General features: G+C 41.0%; 2 protein-coding genes across 5 annotated transcripts; one reads left to right on the forward strand and one right to left on the reverse strand.

The window, feature by feature from the left end:
- Positions 1-344: 344 nt before the first annotated feature.
- hpn (hepsin) lies at positions 345-20,281 on the reverse strand. Of its 4 annotated transcripts, XM_025911686.1 has the most exons (14): positions 20,122-20,280; positions 19,921-19,956; positions 18,155-18,299; positions 10,945-11,052; positions 10,702-10,767; positions 9,969-10,098; positions 9,763-9,882; positions 9,533-9,573; positions 9,085-9,250; positions 8,576-8,766; positions 7,690-7,785; positions 7,263-7,405; positions 6,915-7,079; positions 345-857 (listed from the first exon to the last, which is right to left on the reverse strand). In XM_025911686.1, exons 3-14 carry the CDS (start codon positions 18,189-18,191, stop codon positions 813-815), a joined length of 1,308 nt encoding a protein of 435 aa, XP_025767471.1. In that variant the 5' UTR covers positions 18,192-18,299; positions 19,921-19,956; positions 20,122-20,280; the 3' UTR covers positions 345-812. The 4 variants fall into 4 exon arrangements, with proteins under 4 accessions (XP_025767471.1, XP_025767470.1, XP_005450693.1 ...); XM_025911685.1 differs by having other exon boundaries at positions 19,921-20,281; XM_005450636.4 differs by having other exon boundaries at positions 10,726-10,767; positions 19,921-20,278.
- LOC102078079 (uncharacterized protein C14orf93) lies at positions 882-5,169 on the forward strand. Its single transcript, XM_005450635.4, has 7 exons — positions 882-2,613; positions 2,800-2,861; positions 3,007-3,104; positions 3,192-3,310; positions 3,441-3,758; positions 3,864-3,922; positions 4,017-5,169. The coding sequence occupies exons 1-7, from the start codon at positions 2,335-2,337 to the stop codon at positions 4,123-4,125; spliced, it is 1,044 nt and encodes a 347-aa protein (XP_005450692.1). The 5' UTR covers positions 882-2,334; the 3' UTR covers positions 4,126-5,169.
- Positions 20,282-20,418: the final 137 nt, after the last annotated feature.

The raw sequence follows: 20,418 nt of genomic DNA on the forward strand, positions 1-20,418 counted from the left end.
TATAAAAAGATATGGCGTGTATCACACACGTACAGGGTGAACTGTAAATAACTGTTGTGAGTTTTAAGTTTAAAAAACAGAAACTCCAGGATTTCTCTACATGTTAATTAGCACTAATCTCTATTTATCTGTTAAGACCAAAGTACTTTAGGTATTTAGTACTAATTGATGATGCAGTGTGCACTCACTGCGGCTTGCCGAGTAGAAGGCTGCAGGAAGACCAACACTGAAGAAAGTGACTTGTGTGGGGCGAACAAATAAAATCTCCACATAAAGAAGAATTTCCTAAAATGAGGCTTGAAATTACATCATCTTCAAACAGACCTGAGCTATTCTAAATCTTATAAGTCTGCAATTAACTCATGTTGTATTTATAGGTTTACTTCTGGGAACTTTTTTTTTTTACACAGAAATACAAAGAAAATTGTGTCAGAAAAATAATGTAGTTTACAAACTGTAGTGGTTCTGATAACTGCAGTGAATCAGTAAGCTGACCACTTGAAATCCTCATGTCTGGGCTCTGTCTGTGTATCCCTGCAAAGACATAAGCCTCTATTAACATTTGATAATATGTACGGTATGAATATGAAGGTGTGACTGTGTCCAGACTTTTCACTCTACAGTAAAGGCTCAGAGAGTTGTTAAAATCCTCGGAAAAAATGTTTCAGTGAGAAGGGAAGCCTTGACAAGAGGGGAACATCACAGCCTTGTTTCCCCCTGTCGTAGCACCTATGTAGTCACAGTATCACTTATGGGGACTGTCCATTTTGTCATCCAAGAGTGGAGAAAGCAGAAACATGAAAGCAGGATTCTCATGTCCGTGCCATTTTATGAACACCGGGTGAATTTTGATAGTTCTGAGGAAAGACAAAAGCAGAATTGAACATGTTATAACAGGATGAAATTCTTAATTGTATCATTCTATTAATCTTAAAACATATAACATTTGATTTAATCTGTATGCCTGTTTGACTCAATATTCAGCAACCCATCCAAATCATTAACTTCAGGTCTTCTCATGAATTTTATGGGCACAGGTATATAACCAACCCCTGAGCCATGCAGACTGCTTCGACAAACATTTGTGAAAAAATTAGTCGCTCTCAGGAGCTCAATATAACACTAAATATTCCACAGTTAACTGTTAGTGGTATTATAACAAAGTGGAAGTGATTGGAAACAACAGCAACTCGGTTCGGTGAAGGGGGGATTATGGTGTGGGATTGTTTTTCAGGAATTGGGCTCAGCGCCTTAGTTCCAGTGAAAGGAAACCTTAATGCTTCAACATAAAGAGACATTTTAGACAATTTCATGCTCCCAACATTGTGGAAACAGTTTGCGGATGACCCCTCCCTGTTTCAACATGACTATACACAAAGCAAGGTCCATAAAGACATGGATGAATGAGTTTAGTGTGGAAGACCTTGACTGGCCTGCACAGAGTCCTGACCTCAACCTTGCAAAACACCTCTGGGATGAATTGCTGCAGAGACTGCTAGCCAGGCCTTCTCGTCCAACATCAGGGTCTGACCTCACGAATTGTGCAGGCTCATCAGGCCAGGCGGTGTTTTTCCAGTTTTGACGAGCCTGTGTAGTCTCATTTTCCATTCTTAGCTGACAGGAGTGACACCTGGTGTGGCTTTCTGCTGCTGTAGCGTGTCTGCTGCAGGGTTTGATGAGCAGTGCATTCAGAGATGCTCTTCTGCATACCTCTGTTGTAACAGGCCATTGCCTTCCTATCAGTTTGTCCATTCTGATGTTTTCTTGAACTTCAGCAGGTTATGCTGCCCAGCATACGTAAACAGCACCATTGCATTTCTGTTATTATTAGAAGACAATAAAATTCAAGTAATACAGTGAAACACTAAAAAGAACACCACAACATGAAAGTAGGGGTTTTGAAGTAAGCAGCACAGTGAATTGCAGCAGAGGTGCAGGTTGAGATCAGGAATTTGTACGCAGCACATAAAATCAGGAACTGCTGGGAATCTATGTTGAGCTTGAATTTCTGTTAGTTTTGCATTTCAGAGAAGCTTGGCACCACCCAGGTAAGGTGGAGGCTTTCACACGCAAATGAAAATGCTGTGAGTTATCAAAATGCAAATGAGGTTGGGGGGCGGGGGGGCGCCACACCGGCCGGGAGTACCTGTGACCTTAACCTCGCATATAATTGGATGAGGTTTCCATGTGACCAGAATCTTGCAGGTGATTGGAGGAACCTCGCGAAGAGCATCTCTTATTACCATATGAGCATGTTATTCTCCGCCTGGTGAGAAGTTGTCAGACTGGGTAGATTTAGGACAGCGTGTGTTGGCGGCTTGGATTTTCCGTGCAATGCCGGGACGTCGTTTCTCTTCCATCGCTCCGGGAACTCCTCCGCACAGACCGGGGCTTGCTGCTCCGGACAGCAGAGACCACAAACTGCTCACTGCTGTGAGTGGGCTGTCTCGTCAGCTGGCTCGGTTTGCTGCTGATGTGAATGAGCAACTAACAGCGGTAAACGCAAAACTGCACTCCATAGACGAGAGGATGACCGCTTTAGAAGAAGTAGTGAACTCCCGCGCTTGTGTGGAGGAGAAGAGGAAAAGACGGGCGCACAATCCCAAGATTGCGGTATGTATGTGTGCATGTATGCGGCGTGTGCGTTAAGGAGGCAGAGGAGAGCCGCACAAACACCCCGAGCAGGAGAAGCAGAGAGAAGCCACTGCTAACTCTAAACGATTAGCACATCTGACGAGCTGTGAACAGCTGGATGAGAGCGTTTGTTCATAAAGTCAATCACGGTGTTTTATTTTGTAGGAGGCGGTGCGTCGTTTTCATAACGCCAAGGGAAATCGCAAGCGCTACAATCCTGAAGAAGGGTGAGATATTATGTCGTGTTAGTTTTAAGGGCTGTGTAATTCCAGCTGTAATATATATATATATGTATGTGTATATATATATATATATATATATATATATATATCAATGTGTGATCGCTGACGTGTAAACATCTGGATTTCGCAGACTGAGCTCGCCTCACAATGAGGCAGTCACGTCTCATTTGGTCCAAGCTCTGGCTGAAAGTCCGGATTTGCACAACGTGGCTAGAGATGCCATTCTCTGTAAGTACTGTTTGTACTTTACTCTTTTACTGTAGCTTTGTCTGTTTCCAGGTTTAAGTTTGTAACATGCTCATTTAATGGTTCCAGCTGCCTGTAAAACATACTATGAGACCATACGGAGGAATTTCCGCTACAGCCAGCCGGACCTTGCAGCCCAGGCTGAAGCCATGAAGACTGCAGCCCGCAGCCGTCAGAGGAGGAAAAGGGTAAAGTTATCTGATGTGATTTAAACTTACTGGCAGTACTGCTGCACTGTTTTTCAGTCACATTTGTGCATAAACTGTCACCACACAGATGTTGCACATCCACAACTGTATGTACTGCCTCTGCTTACAGCTGCTGGAAGCCAGGCAGGGAGTCCTCAGTGCAGATGAACTGGACTTCTGGAGGGGTGTAACAATTGATATGATGTCCGATGAGGAGGATGGCGCTGTTGAGGGGGTGGCTGGGTGGATTGTTAGGCCTCCTTCCTTTCGGAGCAAAGAACTCACTGATCTGTGTGCGACTCTTCAGGCTAGATTGGAAGCTAATCCAAAATACACAGCTACACATCACAGACGTCTGCATATTGGACCAGATTCAGACAGAAATCCTCCAAACGCATACGACCCAGACGCAGCAAAGAAACATTTCAAAGAGCATCTTATCCCCAAGGTTGGGTGATGGTTTTATTAACTACTGAGTAGCACTCAAACTTCCTTATAGAATACAGATTAAAAAGAATATAATCCAGTTTGTGTCTTGGTGTGTTTTTTATAGAGAGCTATGAATCATCACAACTTTGAGAACAACTGCACTAGTTACAAAGCTGAAGAACTGTAAGTTTAAAAACAAAGGCGTGAGACACATTCTTCTGTTTAAATTGAATACCTGCTGCATGTTTTATGATGTATTTGCTTTGTGTTTTGACAGACTGAGCTCGCCCGATGACACAGACATGTCTCCTCTGGACGAAGCTCTAGCTGAAAGTCCAGAACATCACAGCGTGGATAATGAGATCCTCCGTGTGACTGTGGCCTAATGAAACGAATTAAATCTCTGACCGAATGTCACCTCAAGTCAATCTCCACACTACCACTGACCTGTATACACACATCAGGCGAGACTAGAAACTAATCCTAAGTGCACATCTGCATATTGGACCACGTTTGGACAGAATGTTACCATACACATAAAACTCAGAAGCAGCAAATGACATTTTGATGCTCCAGGTAGGGGCAATATTTTGGAGGTTTTTCTAAACGTATTTATACCAAACATTATATTTTATATTGTACACTTTATCCTTGGTCTCTTATAACTGTCTCAGACTACATAAATGACTGACTGACTGATGAGATTAGGCAGTTATAAAATCATACAATCTTGGCTTTTCCAGTCAAGAGTTTATCAAAGTTTTGATCAGTGGTTGCCAGTTTAGAGTTCTAGTCAGTGACTTAACCTTAATGATTTGGGGCCATCAAGGATACGTTGCTGACTAGAACAGCAGAGCTGAAATTAAAAGGAAATGCTCTCTTGAACTGGCCCTGAGGCTCTCTATCACAGTATGACATGAAGCTGATGTACAGCGGTCCCTTCTTTCCTTTTAGCGCCTCAGTTTTTCCTCTCAGGAGATCAAGAAGCCTCTGAGATACAGCAGTAGTTTTCTTTTATTATCACACAATTAACCATCCATTTTCTTAATCATTGTCACAGTTGACATAGGATGACAGGCAAGTCCATTACAAAGCTGCGGGAAATCAATGTCTTTCCAAACCTGCTGCCAGTTTGAAATTAACCCGACAAACATATTGTTGGGTTCCGGAAAATCGTGAAGAAACAGAAGGAACCAGCAGGATTTAACCAAGAACTTTGTGGCAATGTTCAGGCATCAACATGGTTCAATGGTGGTCACATCCTAGAGACCGCTATGAGGACTGCTGTCTACATGTTGTAGCTGATTATGGTCATACATGACGGGCCTGTGGACTACTCTTGTTAGTGCTGTTATTGCCAGCAGCAGAGAAGAGCAAAGTTAAAACATAGAAAGAGCAGAAGTGAAATAGTGTCTATTGTGTCTGTTCTTTTCATGCTTTATGTTTTTGATATGATGTCTCTCACGCTACTCTCGTTTGTGGTGAACACCACTGTTCCAGACCACTTTTCAACTAGTCAACGGGTCCATGGAGGACTGCACATATTCATGTTTGCAATAGTTGCATACCCCTTTCCCTAGTCAAATACCTAAACGCAGTAACATAAAACAGGTTTTTAACTGCTGCACCACTGTGCCACTCCATGAAACAAACAAAGTGAGATAATGTGAGTGAGTGCACCTGCATCATGGTTTTAATTGACTGTTGTTTTAAGTTTTATGCTTGCCTATTTATTCAAGTTGACTTTGCTCTTTATTGTGTTTTCGCACGCGTGTGTGTGTGTATGAGATCATTTTGATGGTGCTATAAAAATATACTTTATTATTACTAACTGATCCAGTAGTTACAGCTGTATTTGCATATTTGCACTTTCTGCTCACAGGAAACATAAATATATAGTCTTGGGTGTAACTGCAGATTTACAGGCCTGAGGATGTCAGAAGTTAACCCACCAGTCCGTAGGTCTGGGAACATTATTACCACAAGTACTCGCTTGTCTGCCTTCATATGCATAAGAGCTTGAGTGACATCCCATTCTTAAGCCATAGGGTTTAATATGATGTTGGCCCACCCTTTGCAACTCTTCTGGGAAGGCTTTCCACAGGGTCTAGGAGCGTGTTTATGGGAATTTTTGGCTATTCTTCCAGAAACACATTTGTGAGGTCAGACACTGATGTTGGACGAGAAGGCCTGGCTCACAGTCTCCGCTCTAATTCATCCCAGAGGTGTTCTGTCGGGTTGAGGTCAGGACTCTGTGCACGCCAGTCAAGTTCTTCCACACTAAACTCGCTCATCCATGTCTTTATGGACATCACTTTGTGCACTGGTGCAGATTCATATTGGAACAGGAAGGGGCCATCCCCAACTGTTCCCAGAAAGCTGGGAGCATGAAATTGTCCGAAATGTCTCGGTATGCTGAAGCATTAAGGTTTCCTTTCACTAGAACTAAGAAGTTCAGCCCAATTCCTGAAAAACAACCCAGCACCATAATCTCTCCCCCAAAGAGAGTTGCCGTTGTTTCCCAATCACTTCCATATTGTTATAATATCACTAACAGCTGACTGTGGAATATTTCATAGAGAGGGATTTTCACAACTGGAGTTGCTGCACAGGTGGAACCCTACCACAATAAAACACTGGAATTCACTGAGCTCCTGAGAGCGACTCATTCTTTCACAGATATTTGTAGAAGAAGTCTGCATGCCTCATGGCTTGGTTTACACACCTGTGGCCATAAAAGTAGAATCATTGACACCTGAAGTCAATGATTTCTATCAGCAATATAGTAGCAATACAAATGTAAATCGGGAATGTGTCGTCCAGAGGCCTCTGAAAAGTCTTTTTGACACAGACTTATGAATATGAAGGTGTTCCTTAAGCCTGTATAACAGTGGATCAGTATTTATGACAAATCACAAGTGATTTTTCTTGGTGGCTTCTTCCAGTGACAGAGTGAGCGAATGTAGTCACTCCTTTTCAGATGCTAATTAGATGTGTTCACACTTCCAACCCCATCCCCTGCAAGTGATTCACTCTGGCACAGGTGAACATCACATGCTGCAAACAACTAAGACCGAAAGTGCTGGGACACAAGGAGATTTGGCTGAGTGGATGGGGCTGCACAGACAGTTTTTCATGCAGTGTCTGATGAAATGAAAAATGGCAGGACTCTTACCCTCATGGCTGAGGATATCCAGGGCAGAAATCGGGACACTCTGGTGTAGACACCAGGTTTCTTGGACATGGCACAGCCAGTTCCCCAGCTTACTACTCCTAGCAGACGATATCGAGTGGTCTTGGACAAGCAGTCTTCAGCCACAAAGGGTCCACCACTATCTCCCTAAAACAACAGACACACGCTCACATTTTAACTACCCATGGGCAAATATAAGAGAAAATCACATGCATGACACTGAGATAACATCAAACCAGTAAGTATGCCAATTTATATTCATGCCAGTAAAAGAAGGACTTATCAGACTAAACAAAAGTAGACAGAAATGCTGCATGGGAACAATCTGACCTGACAGGCATCAGTGCCTCCTTTCTCATAGCCAGCACAGAACATACTAGTAGTGATCTGATTGTCGTAGTAGTCAGGAGCATTGCAGACGGCGTCACTGATGATGGGGACATTGGCTTCCTGTAGAACATCTGCTAGATGGCCTATAGTTTAGAATTATCAAAAAAATTAAATATGAGCTTTTTTTTTGTGTTTTTACCTGAATATAAACAGTCACGTATGAATAGTTGTTATCTGCAGTTGTCACAACTCAGTCATGCTACTGAAACCTTTCCCATTATGCATATGTTATTGTTATTTGGTGCACCGCAGTATTCATGCAAATACAAAACATGTTTAAATACAAAAACAATGACTGAAAGCAAGAAGATGACATTCTGTAGAAATATTACCAATTTTATCAATAACTAATGTAACGTATGCTCACCATAGTACCCTACATTTCCCCAGCCTGTCACTGTTCCCATCTGTCCATCTATCAGCCTTTGGCCATATGCAGGCAGGCAAACGGGCTGGATGTATTCTACACACGAAGACAAATATGAAACACAAACAAATATTTATTAACAAAACAAATGCATACATTTAATGAAAATCGCAGGCAGTTGATTTTGTCACATTTCATTAACTCATGTCACCCCCTGAAGAAGGCCAGCCTTTCCTACCTTCCCTCTTACTTGATTCCCCAAAACCCCTCAGCTGTTCCCCTTTCCTTCATGCTTGCTTGTTGACATCACCCAAAGTGTTTCCATCTTTTTTTTTCTTTTTTTGCAGTTCTAAATTTCGAACACTAGATGTCAGACATGATGTACTGAAACAACACTTACAGTAAATGACAGCACGGAAATGTAACAGTATCTGATGCACTTCATCTGCTTTCTGCAGTATTTCTCAATCAGAGTAACTGAAGTGTTCACTTCAGTGCCTATCATCACATTAAATTTTAAAACCTTAATCATTAATTTTTTCATATTTCAGAATTTTGAGTGAGTTGATTGATACTTTTTCCAGTATTTATTCAGTATAAATACTGTTTATGCTCTGATATTTATTTTCTTTCTTGTAACTTGTAACTAATTGATTGTAGTACTTCTAGTTTTATCACATTACTAAATTGTATATATATGTTTTTAAAATATGTCAAATATTCTGCACATAGTGCTTGAAAAGTTTAAGTTTTAGTGTCACCTTAAAGGATCAGAAACAACCAATAGTTGCATTTTTTTTTATCCTGACATAACTATGTTGGATCAAACTTAGCAAAGAAGTTACTGAAAGCAGGCACATTTTGATGATGTGCAAATGTGTCCTACCATTGAAAGTGAGAGGCTGAGTGAGGGCCAGGACAGCGATGTCTCTGCTGTTGTCGTCAATGTTAGCATCGACAAAGGGCAGGTAGCTGCTGTGGTAAACAATGGTCTTCACCTCTGCTACATTGGCATTGACAGGTTTATTGTAGATGGAGCCCAACAGCACACGCCAGCGATTAACAAAGCGATACCGCCTAGCATTAGAAGAGCAAAAATAGGAGAAGCTGTGATGTAGTTTTTTTTATGCACACAAACATCTAAATTTCCATTCAAACACTACGTTAAACAAAACCGAGCAGCCAGAGCAGTCTGATGACTGTCGCTATGTGCCGAGGGCAAAATACACACACAGCTGTGTTGAAAATGAACTTTTCATAGAAGTAAAATTACAGTTTCATTCAAACTGTCCGTACAAATTTAATCAAACTTTCATGTATGCCTTAGATTTTCCAAAAAGCTACAACAATCCATCAAGCTGTTGTTTCTGTGTAAAATCTATCTGTTTCACTTACTCTGGGAAACAATGAGCTGCAGAAACAATCCAGCGGTCTGAGATAATGGATCCTCCACACTGATGAACACCATCGTACTGCAAACTGACTTGCCAAGGCCAGCTGCCGTGCCTCGCGTCCACACCACCCACTATACGGTCTGCCGCAAAACTACGTCTGCCGCAGTCTGGTGTAAGATAGTAACGGTGAGGAAAAAGATAAGTTACTTTATAAACTCTAGTTGAAAGACTGATATATTATGGACAAGAAATCAATGAGAGTAGCACCATTTAAAAAAGTAAACAAAGCAATAGCTTAATAAATACATGTGAGATTAGCAGAAAGAAGACAAGAACAGACCGTGTGTGGGAGCTCTACACACCGGGGTGAAAACAGTGTTGGTGTTGGGTGTCGGTGTATAAAGTGGGCCAGTGTGTCAGACAGAATGAGTGGAGATCTGCGATCTTACCTTGGCACAACAGTGTGAGAACTTCCCGGCTTTCACAGTCACTGAAACAAAGACGGACAGAGTTAGTAACAGCCTGACACAGAAAACATCCAAAAACTGAAGTCAGTGTTCGGCTGTCCTCTATGTTAACAGAGAAGACGAGTGAAAGAAGAGACAGGAAGAGCAACAGAGAGGACAGTGTAGTAGAAGGGCAGACTGCTGAGAGACAGCCACTCAGGTGTATGCGTTACCATGGATACAATGAGTCTTTGATTTTCTTGCCATAGCTGAGCTCTTCCTGTCTGACGCAGAAGAAGTCTCCAGCATCGCCGCTGGCCTCTGACACAGCTGTGACTGAGTAATTCACCACACTGAAACAAGCACGCACACACATTAGTCCCGAGGATGACAGTGTGTCACACTGAAACACTGAGTTACAACTGTGAAATTATCGCACCTGACAAATCCCACTTCTTCACAGCTGATGCTAGCTAGCAGTTCATCAGCTGGGGAGGAACACACCTGACGCCACCTCCTGTGAGTGGAGTCGAAGACTCTGAGATGCTGGTCAGGTGAATTTACCTGAACTGTGGGGAGTTATAAGAGCTACATTTAAAACTACTGGTCCAATAGCACATACTCCTGTAATGTAGTTTAATGATATGTACAGGGGTGCACATAAGTGGTCCGCAGGTGCGCATTCGCTGTCAAAATAAAAGACGCGCACCAGATAAGAAGTTGCAATGCGCGTTTGCGTACATAAGATTTTCTGGAGGAGGACAGACATTTGTTTAGAACTCTTAAAGATGTCGAAGAAGCAAGCTCCTTTAAGCAATTACTTTGGTGTTCCTCCACCTCTAAAGAAATGTCAGAAGGAGTCCGAACCCCAAAAGAAGTATTCTCGGAGAAGTGGTTGCAGGAAGTGAGCTGGCTTCAAACAAATGATGAACGCACAGAGATGTGGTGCAGAATATGCCTTGAAAATCCCACACTAGCGGACAAAAACAGTGCCTTTTATATGTACGCAAACGCGCGTTGCAACTTCTTATCTAGTGCGCGTATTTTATTACGACAGCAATGCGCACCTGCGGACCACATATGTGCATCCCTGGATATGTATTTATATAGATATATATATTTTTGACGGTATCAATATTTAAAGAATGAAGAAAAAAGAAAGAGAGACATACATTCAAAGCCACCAGTTGACTCACCATCATACTGTTCTATGTCTTCCTCCATTGTGCAATATGTAACTACAAAGTGTAATAAAAACAGCACATCAGTTTGATCTGTTACAGCAAACAATGGAAGCATTTGCATCATCAGACAGAGCACACATTATCACCTGCTTGAAATATCAACAATGACAGACTATGTTCGTCAACACTGTGAACCAAATGTGTGTAGGTGTGCGAGAACTGCAGTCTGACCTACGGCCCAAACGGCTGCTCCAATGGCTCCCAAGGTCATCAGCGTTACACACACTCCAATTACCCGACAGGGGGTCAGTACACAGGTCAGAGAGATGCCCCTGCTCCCTGCGCACACACATTTGCAGACACACAAACAAGCATACATAAGATAGCAGAGGATAATATAAAAGCCTCTTTGCACAGCAACACACTGACAATCACAAAAGCTCGCATGCTAACAAGCATGTGCAACACTCCAGCTTTTAACGTTACATAACACACCAACAAATACACTTTGCAGAAACGATGATGAAATCTAAAAGAGTAAATAGTGAGCTGAACTAGGTGTGTAGTTGCTGTGTAGTTCACTTTTTTACTTTCCAGCTGCCCTTCAAAACCTCACAGAGATGGCTCAAGCCCCAGTGAGAGCAGACACACAGCACATTCCCTGGCACAAACTGAAAAGTACAAGTGACACTGACTGATCAATAGTCTAAAGTCTACCATTTCTCCACCAAGCAAGAACAAACTCTTCAACTATGATATAGTGCCAAAGCTGTCCTGAGTGCACGTACTGTCTGTTTGTGTTGCACTTGCACTGGGGCGTCGTTCTCAGTGTTTCCCTTCCTGTCTGCTTTTCTCTGCTGTGAGAACAGCTTGTCAACTTGACCTTGAGTAATTACCCATTTTTATTGCACACACGTGATGGACTGAAAACCTAACAGCATTACAGCATTTTAGTATGCCAGTCTCAGCTTCCTGGTATTGTGTCGGGTTGCTCACTGTCATGATCTACAACCCTTTGGTCTGCAGTTTGTTGTAACAGTTTCATAAGTCCTGTTCTTGCTTTGACAAGTTCGTTAAACTTCACTCAAATAATAATAAAGAAACTCGATAACTGTCAGTCTGCCATGCAATCCTTTATCGTGAAACATACTTCTCCTCCTGTCTCTTTCCACTACCAACCATTTACACAAACCCACTGTCGTTACAATCTTCATCAAGGTTATAACTACAGCACATATAAAATCAGGTGACTTGCAGCTTCCAATCTTTACTACTGTACTTCCACTTCTCCTCCTCCTTCATGTCCTTGGCAACCACAGTGATACAAGTATAAATAAAATACCCAACCACACTGACTATATCAACTTATATTTCACTTATGATATACTTAAGCACACCAGCATTAGTATAGTTATTAAGTGACCTGCTCAGATTGGCCATGGAAACTTATGGAAATACTAAACTGTCATATGTCAAGTATGGTACGGTAGCGTCTTTACCTTATAGTGTAAAGAACCTTAAAATGTACTCCTGAATTTAATAATAAAACACAAATTAATTTCTCCAGAACACCGCATTCTAGCCTCAGCTATGTGAACAAGTGTTTAAAAATATTGCTGGTCATTTCATGTTCAAGTCTTTTTAATAAAGACAGGAATACAGAAATCTAAGCTCATTTTAGATCATGGAAACAGATGCAAAGATACCTACATCTTGTTGTCAGAAGTTTACAAACACTCATCACGGGCATCGTGATTCGAGACTTTCCATTAATTTCCTTGACCATTCTTTTCCAAAGTGGAATGACTGTACAGCATACGTCTTTAAAGTATTTAAAAAACAAGAATTTGAACAATTTATTTTGGATTTTCTCAAATCCACACAGCATCAGGAGCTGAATATGTACCCCCACTAATATTAGTTATGTTTGAGGTCAGGGCTTTGAAAAAGCCATTCCAGAAGCTTAACATTACTATACTTTGTACATTCCTAAACCCCTTTTGATGTGTGGTGGGATCCTTGTGCTGTTGGACTATCCAGTTGTGTCCTGGTTTCAACCATCTAGCTAATACTTTGAGGTGAAGAACCTGGAGGCAGTCCATCTTCATTCTTTCATCACTTTGTACAATGTATCAGTACCACTGGCAGCAGAACAGCAATGATGCTCCCACCACCATAACTGACAGCTCATACATTTTTCTTAGGTTTGAAAGCCTCAAATTTTCACCCTCAAACAAATTTATTGTCATTTTGGCCAAATAGTTCAATCTTTGTCTCATCTGATCATAAAATGTTTTGTCCAGAAAGCATTTGGCTGTAAATTTCGAGCTTGAAGATGTCAATTTTAGAGCAGGGACTTCTTGCTCAGCACCGACTGACACAGTGATGACATATCAGAATAACTTGTACTTACATGCAATTGTTTAAACTGAAGATCCTGTACTCCGCAGCAGTTGAGAAATGGCCCATTAAGTGTCTGGAATGAACTTCCAGATCTTATTCCTATTGAAAATCTGTGTACTGTGCTTAAAGGCCAGGTCAATGCCAGGAAACCAACCAACTCTTCTGCTGTGAAGAGTGGTCAAATATCCAGCCAGAATTATGCCAAAGCTTGTTTATGACTGTAAAAAGCATCTGGTCAAGGTGCACGCTGCTAATAGACATTTAATCAATATTAGTGGGAGTCTGTGTAACTCCAAAATAAATTCAAACTTGTGCACTCAATTCTTGTTTTTTAAGTCATTAAAGATGTATGCTGTATAATCATTGCACTTTTAAAAGAGAACAGTTCATAACAAAGGCCAGAAATTGCCATGACATTCCCTAAACATGATAACCATTTCAAGATGTCTGAGTAATGAGTGCACTTTCAACAATATGTCTCATTTTTCTGCATATTTTTAGTCTTTACACGTCAGCCTGGCTCCTTTGCTTGACTACCTCACTTTGATGTAGTATGGCAGATGATGGATAAACCTAATGATACTTCAGAACACTAGTTTGGATAAATTAACAGTTTAGACAATCTGTCTTATGATGTGACTCATTCTTAATAACAGTGAACAGTATGAAAATTATGCCTGTGTCCTCTGCAATTTTCAAACTGCAAATCCATCAAAGGACCCTTTGGTGGGCCGGTTCTGACCTACAGAGAGCATGCCTGCCATCTGTGGCTCAGACACACTGAGACGGCCTAGGCATGTAACTGAAACAAACATGATCAGGTCATTTTAAAGGGTTCTTAAATGGTTTTCTTATTAGATCTACTCCCCATCAGCCTTCCTGCACCATGCGTACTGACTTTATGTGGATTTTCTGTCCATTACGTGATCAGCAGAAGTATAACAGCAAAATTAAAACAATCTTTTGCATTTGCATTAAAAAGAAAATATAGTGAGACTGTTCGGTTCCACAGTTGCTGAATTTTTATGTTGTTATCAAGAAATGTGATAGCTGTGTAGACTTGCTGATCCAGGGACCTTAATCTTCTACTCTGCTAACTCCTCACACTGCACAACATAACCTCTCCCTGACTAACTCTACCTGTACACAGATCCCTGTAAACTCCCTACGTCTTTCTTGCCTCCTCCCTCTCTTCTCTTTGTACCTTTTTCTTCTCCTCCTCCCATTCCATACCTGTCCTCTCCTCCACCTCTCCTGTCCTCAGGCTTCCCATCCAGCTAAATAATGGTGTTATTGTTCCTTGAAACTGTGAGTAACAGCTGTGACCCAAAGGTCAGAAGGAGATGGTGAAGATACAGAGGTATAGAGATGTATGATTAAGCTTAACGACCCATGTTTGCTCTTTCACATTTTCTTTCCACCATACCTCAGCTCTAACAAAAATATGGCAAAAAGCTATTTTTGGCTGTTCTCTTTTCAAACAGAAATGTTGTTGGTTTTAACATCAGATGTCCTTCTTGGCACAACCCCAAAGGGATTTCTGGATAGAACCACTACACTACTGCTGCTTTAATACACTGCAGCCCTGAACATTGATAGACATCCAACAGAGACGTGAGAACAAAAAATGTCTAATAAACAAGGTATACCCCTCCATCTTCCTATTACAAACTCCATGTGATGGCCAGCTGAGCCCAATCAAGAAGCTAGAGTAACTGTCTAGAGAATTCACAGCAAACAAGTGGGCATAGTGTTTCCTGCCACCTGCACACTCCAGCCATCAACACCCACACATAAACCAAATGTATTTGAAGAAATGACAAACCATCATATAGACTTGTAGTGTAGCTACATGTAATCATATGCTACATGTGAATAAAGGTCACTTTCTAACTGTTTCTCTCTCCAGTCTACCCAGTTTACATGTGAAACATCTTTAGACTGGTGCCACTCACCCTTCTTGTTCCTCATGTTGGCCGTTCCTTCTTGTTTCCAGCTATACTCCCCCACATGCCATTTTCCTAATCACAAAGCAGGCCAGAACAAGCTCTCCATTGTGACTACCTCTACCTGAGACCCACTTTTCTCTTGTGTGTGTGGGTATACATGTCAATGTGTGTATTATGAGGCAGGGCTTCCTGAAATCTCTGTGGTCTTATAGTCGATGATTGGATTAAAATAGTTAATGTTCCTATAAAGCACTGAGTGTAGTCCATATGAATGATATTAGGAATATATGCTACCCTGAAAGAACACACTAGCACATCCTGTTCATTTAACTTGACAGCTAACCAAAACATAAAAGCTACTAACAAAAGTTTTTACAAGATACAAAGTCTGAGCCCTGAGCTCTTGCTAACAACAAGCTTAGTCAACAAAAACATTTTAGTTAGTGCGTATTAGCATCATCATTTTTTGGTGTAATTTTACCATGAAGTCCAAATTTAGAGCTGCTACAAAGTGTGTCTGGATAGATTGTTGCCATGGTTTGTTGTCTTTATGGTAAATAAGGGTAAGAATGAATCATAATATAGTACATGACCAATCCACAGAGACGTGCAGATCATCCACAAACTCATTTTATAGTTTCCAATGTCTGTTCTCAATCATGAGTCACATGTTAGTCATTCTGTGGGATGTTGGACGTTATACTTTTAACGTCGCATGTAGCATCTGACTGCTGGTTAAAAAGCAACAGCTGCGCACCAGATGACAAGTTAAGCCTCCCTAAACCAAGTTAAAAAACACAAAAACCCCACACCACATGACTACTGTCATGTTAACACAGTGCATTTTATGATACACTATACTGCCAAAAGTATTCACTCATCTGCCTTCACATGCACATGAATTTAAGAGACATCCCATTCTTAATCAATAATGAAGAATTTAATTTAATATGTCAGCCCACCCTTTGCAGCTATAACAGCTTCAGCTTGTCTCAGAAGGCTTTCAACAAGGTTTGTAAGTGTATTTATGGGACCATTCTTCCAGAAATACATTTCTGAGGGGAGAGACTGATGTTGGATGAGAAGGTCTGGCTCACAGTCTGTGCTCTAATTCATCCGAAAGGTGTTCTGTCGGGTTGAGGTCAGGACTCTGTGCAGGCCAGTCAAGTTCTTCCACGCTAAACTCGCTCATCCATGTCTTTATGGACCTTGCTTACAGAAAAAATTCTGATAATTCATTTCTTTATTTTGCCGTGAACCTATTGTAAAAAGAAAATAAATAAAAAATAACAAATGGGGGTGGGACTTTTATCAGAAGGAAAAACTACAAAACCTATTTAAAATACAGTTTAAGTCAAAAATATCTGCCCTCCGTCACATTTTTAAAAGCTGTCCAGTGGGCCGGATTGCAGTCTGGCCAGTTTCAGCCCCCCTGCCTTATGTTTCACACCCCTGTGCTATGCTAATGTTTATTAGGTCTGCTGACCTTCTCCATTCCTTACTGCATTGTCAGCATCTAATGTATCATCCTTTATCCTCTAAGCAGCAACATTTGGACATGGCGAAACCAGGAAGATCAGATATTTATGTAACTGGTCCATCAAAGCAGGTCTGATCTTGCTTCAACAAACACATCCCCTCCCATATAAATAGGAAAAAGGTTTAAGGGGTTTGCAAAATGAACAGAGGAATGTCCATCATCAAGTAAGCCTAGGTGTGGTACAGTAGGAGTGGGATAATAACAGTACAGGAGCAGAAAGAGACCTCACACACAGCTGAAGTTACAACACAAGCTATGAGTCATTCATGTAGCGGTCATTATCACACAGGACTAAAAATAAACACATACACAGGAAATATTAATCTGATTAGACAGACACACTAACATATGAGAAGAGTGTGCATACACGCATGTGCATATTTCCTTTTCTTTACTTGTTCACACTTACATGGTATATCATCATAAGACAAACACAGACTGTCTCTGAAAACTGATGACGTACCACCTAATCTTAGCTCAGACAAAAACAAAATTAGCCACAACATATGTGACACACCTAAGCTGAAGCGTGTTTTCCATATAATTATACACAGGAAAGACGCAGCCTGTGTTTGGGTGGACGCCGTTTCTGTGAGGCATTAGTGGTTCGCAAACCCATGCTGAAACACGGAGAGTAAATTACAGCAAAGCCTTGCCGAAGGAGAAGAACAGAGGAAGATGTGGAAATCATTTTAAGGGAAACTTCAAACTATCGGATTCAATGCTGGAAAGCTGTCCCTCATGTAAGGTAAGGAAAGCAACTTATAACTAGCACATTTAACAGAGATAAAAACAGTGTTAAAGTACTGTTTTAGGATTAAAATGACAAGTGCTCTTGAAAGGTCATGTATTTATCTACACATCACAAACAGAATGTCACAGTTCATACTGACACAAGTGCCTTTCAGCAACAATATGGCAAATAATCTAATCTTTCCTTCCATAAATTACAGTCAAGTCATTTGCAGCCATAAAACTGTATAAAACTGTGCCACATCACATTTTAGCTAATACCAAAAGACAGCAGGACGTGGATTCTCTGGTTTCTTTTTAATGTTGGTTTTCCCTGATGCTGTTGGAATAAAACAGGAGAACTAAGGTTACAGTGAGTAGTTAGTTTACGATTGCCAAGGGATGATGTTGTTATTGCAATTAGTATATTGTGTTACAGTTTACCGTGCTAGTGTGTAAAGGACTTTGACGTATCAGGTTTCTACCTGGGTTGGGTGCTTAATCTTATTGTAAGAGAAAAACATTAGCCAGTTCAAGTATATGTTTTTCACCCTAAAAGAAACTCAAAAATAAATCCAGTGACTATCATAGAGGCAGCCAGCCAGCTTTGCAAAAAGCAGTTAATGGTTAACTGTCATGTGGACTGATGTCTCTTCCCAAACACAGAAAGTAGGCAGCATGGGCTGCAGCATGACCACCGCAGCATTTCAATCTTCAGATATGTGTGCATCCATGCATGTGTGTGTGTGTGTGTGCATGTGTGAGAAAGGCAGGGGGTAAGACAGCAAAGACTTGTGTATTTTTTATGCGCACTCACCCATCTTTCCTTCAGTCACAACTTTTTCAGCATACATTTGTGCACAATAGGAAGCTACAGTCGACAGCGGCAGTTTCTTCCTTTCTTTCCCTGTCTCCTTGACTCCTCGGGGCAGATGGTCCAAGCCCTTGGTGCTCCCTTTTGTCTGGCAGCATGACATTGAAAGTATTGTGTAAAAAAGATAAAAAATCAATACAGCAGGTAGTATAATATTGTACTATAGTCTATCTTCAGGCAGAAACAATTCACTCAAAACCTGCTTTGATAAAATCATCTTTTATGATCTCTAAAACATCTGATCTTTATATTTTCTTTATATTTTCAATTAATTCCTGGAACTCTGAGACGTTACAGCAGCTGTTAGTCACTGACTTTGTTTAATTCAGAGGATGTATGTCTATCCTCTATACCCAAGACCTGCACCCCTCCAGACTTTCCAACAAGTTCCTGTTACATTGTGCTTGACTATGAATTACACCCTCACTTGCCACTTTATTAGGTACACCTTGCTAGTACCAGATTAAATTCACCTTTGCTCAGTTCGTACTAAGGTGCCCAAAATGTGCCAAAAAAGATCATCCACATCATTATACCACCACTATCGACCAGAAAATATAAAACAAGGCAGGATGGATCCATGCAACACCAAATTCTGACCCTATCAACAGAAATCGAGAATCATCAGTCCAGATAAGGTTTTTTCCAGTCTCCTATTATCCAGCTTTAGATTACAGCACACAGGATAAGCCTGTGTGAATTGAAGTCTCGATTTCCTGTTATTAGCTGATAGCAGTGGCATCCAGTGTGGTCTTCTGCTGATATAACCAATCTGCCTCAAGGTTTGACAAGCTCTGTGTTTGGAGATGCTCTTCTGCATACCTTGATTGTTATGTGTGGTTATCAGAGCTGCTGTTTCCTTCCTATCAGTTCAAAGCAGTCTGGTCATTCTCCTCTGACCTCTGACATGAACACGGTATTTTTTCTCACAGAACTGTCACTCACTGGATATTTTCTACTTTTCTGACAATTCCCAGCAAACCCTGGAGATAGTTGAGTTAGAAAATCCAAGCAGATCAGCAGTTTCTGAAATACTCATATCAGTCCATCTGGCATCAACAACAATCTACGTTCAAAGTCACTTAAATCCTTCCTCTTCTCCAATCTGATGCTCGGTTTGAACTTCAGCAGGTCGTGTTGACCATGTCTGCATGCCTAAATGTATCGATTTCCTGCCAAGGACCTAAAACTGTGGCTAGTGAGTATAATTACATGTGCATAATAACAAATAAGTGGATGATGATTATTTAAAAATTAGTTACAATATTTGCTGCTTTTGAAAAAGCACAATATAAAGTCAAATGAGATCACTGAGATCAGAAGATCTCATTTAAAGTAATGTATCCTGGCTATATAAAAGTCTATTACATTGCCATTCTATACATCACAATGTAAAAACTGTGCTGTGACGTTTGAAAAGCCTATAAATGTGTTTGTTTTTAGGTTAATATTTGCAGTGAGTATTGGAGCCTAATTTAAACCGCTGAGAGTCACTGATTAAACAGGTTAAACAGACCAAAGGGCGTTTTAAAAAGCTCGCCATATAAACTTTACATAATTAAAATATCACAGTCTGCCAACTTTACTAGACTATGTCAAATAACTTTAGCAAGGTTAACTCCTTAAGGAGAAAACGAAATGACCGTGATTGCTGATTTACAACAGGGCTTAAAGACACTATTCAAATCGCCTTCCAGACAATGACTCACCTGTCTGTCTTCCTCAGCTACAGGTGGAGCCTTTCACTTTAAAAAGATGTAAAAACCAAAAGAAGGCCCATAAAACCTCTAATAGAAAGAAATTGTATAGCAATTTTAAACGCCAACACGGATAAATCCCAAACTTTCCGAGCTTTTCCCAAGTAAATCCTTTCCCCCCCCCTTTTTTTGCTCCCTCCACAGGTTACTGACCCCAAAAAGAAGAAGAAGAAAAAATTAAATAGCCGTTTTCAGCTCTTCCTGTCAACCAAAACCACCAGAGCTCGCTTCTAACTGGAGAGAGAGGAACATTTGGGCGAATTAAAACAAACTTTTAGTTTCGTCGCACTTTGAGTGTGTGTGCTGTAGTCGTCCTGCGAGCGGTCATCTGCGCACAAGAGAGGGGCACGAGTGACGTCAGCACACGTTTCTGAGTGGACAAACCGAGCGCGAGGGCTCTCTCGGGACCCCTACAGACCTGCCGCAGCTCAACACACCGACATATAAACA

The sequence above is a fragment of the Oreochromis niloticus genome, linkage group LG11, assembly GCF_001858045.2.
Source record: "Oreochromis niloticus isolate F11D_XX linkage group LG11, O_niloticus_UMD_NMBU, whole genome shotgun sequence".
In the NCBI taxonomy this organism is placed as follows: Eukaryota; Metazoa; Chordata; class Actinopteri; order Cichliformes; family Cichlidae; genus Oreochromis; species Oreochromis niloticus.